Source organism: Microtus ochrogaster, linkage group LG12, assembly GCF_000317375.1.
Source record: "Microtus ochrogaster isolate Prairie Vole_2 linkage group LG12, MicOch1.0, whole genome shotgun sequence".
Lineage (NCBI taxonomy): Eukaryota > Metazoa > Chordata > Mammalia > Rodentia > Cricetidae > Microtus > Microtus ochrogaster.
Window position 1 is genome coordinate 5,304,884 of NC_022036.1, and position 1,146 is coordinate 5,306,029.

General features: G+C 49.0%; 1 protein-coding gene across 1 annotated transcript in view; it reads left to right on the plus strand.

Moving 5' to 3' along the window:
* The first annotated feature begins 384 nt into the window (after positions 1 to 384).
* The window catches only part of Kel (Kell metallo-endopeptidase (Kell blood group)), a 17,275-nt gene continuing 16,513 nt past the window's right edge, over positions 385 to 1,146 (plus strand). Inside the window, exons 1-2 of the mRNA XM_005363833.1 lie at positions 385 to 572; positions 810 to 921. Of these exons, the coding sequence (XP_005363890.1) occupies positions 874 to 921 (48 nt within the window). The 5' untranslated portion in view covers positions 385 to 572; positions 810 to 873. The remainder of the gene's footprint in view (positions 573 to 809; positions 922 to 1,146) is intronic.

Here is a 1,146-nt window from a genome sequence, read left to right on the forward strand (position 1 = left end):
CTTTTTAATGTGTGGCTCTGACTACAACCAGCAGGGCCTTGGCTCAATGAAGCATGCTTGGGAAACCTGTTGAATGGGCTTGGAGCTGTGAGGCCTCCCTGGCAAGTGGCATTTAACTCAGGAAGGAAAGAATCTGAGAGATTTTAATCACAAAAGAAAGTGGAGAAAGGAAGGATATTCTAGAAATAAAGAGACAGTGTGAGCAAAGTTACAAAGCCAAACAGGAGGAGCAGACCAAGTGCAAGATTGCTTGCTGAGTGAGGATACCTCCCTCCTCCCCCCTGAAAGACTGAGATAAAGGAGGAGGTGAGGCCTGAGTGTTCCCTCTCTGATAAGCAGGCTCCACCCAGAGGCCAACAGAACACATTTGGGGACAGAGGGATAGAGTGAAAGGGGTGCCCCTTCTCCAGGGCCACAAGGACTGGAGTGGGGGCAAAAGAGAGGTCATTTTCAGTGGCTTTAGATACAGCACCTGGAGGAGAACCAGGGAGGATTCTGGAAGCCAGAAAGAAGCCACAGACAGATGGCAAGAGTCCTGAAGAAACCTCCAGCTTCTGGAGCCAGAGCCTAGGGTGAGGGTTAGGGTGGCTAGGTACAAATATCCTATCCCCACAACACACACTGCAAAGCGGGGAATATGGAGCTTCCAGAATAGAAAGAAAAGACAAGGCAGGTGATGGTGGGAGGTGGGGAAGGTTGAACAACCAGGGAAGAAGGTTTGTTCTGTGACGACTTCCTTGAGATGAAAATGTGGGTAGGGTGAGTGTCACTGTGGCTTTGACAAACCTATCTTTTCCTCTCTGAACCAGCTTCTCTCTCCTCTTGCCTCCTCCACTGGCTTCAGAAGGAGAAGGACAAAAGTGAGAAGAGCTCATGGGACAGAGTCAGACCAGTAGAATGGGACCTCCGTGGAGCCAGGAGGTAAGTGGCCTCTCCTATGACACTGGAGTCATCTCTCTCCAAAGTCCTACACAACCTGTTTGATCCTTTTTCACAGAATTGCTCTCTCATGATCTAAAGAGAGCTGGATCTTAGAACGAACAAGCAGAATTACTCCCTTAGAAAGGGATGCTGGGAGGGGGGGCAGAGAAAAATGTAGAGCTCAATAAAAATCAATAATAAAAAAGGAAAGCCTGGCGGTGGTGG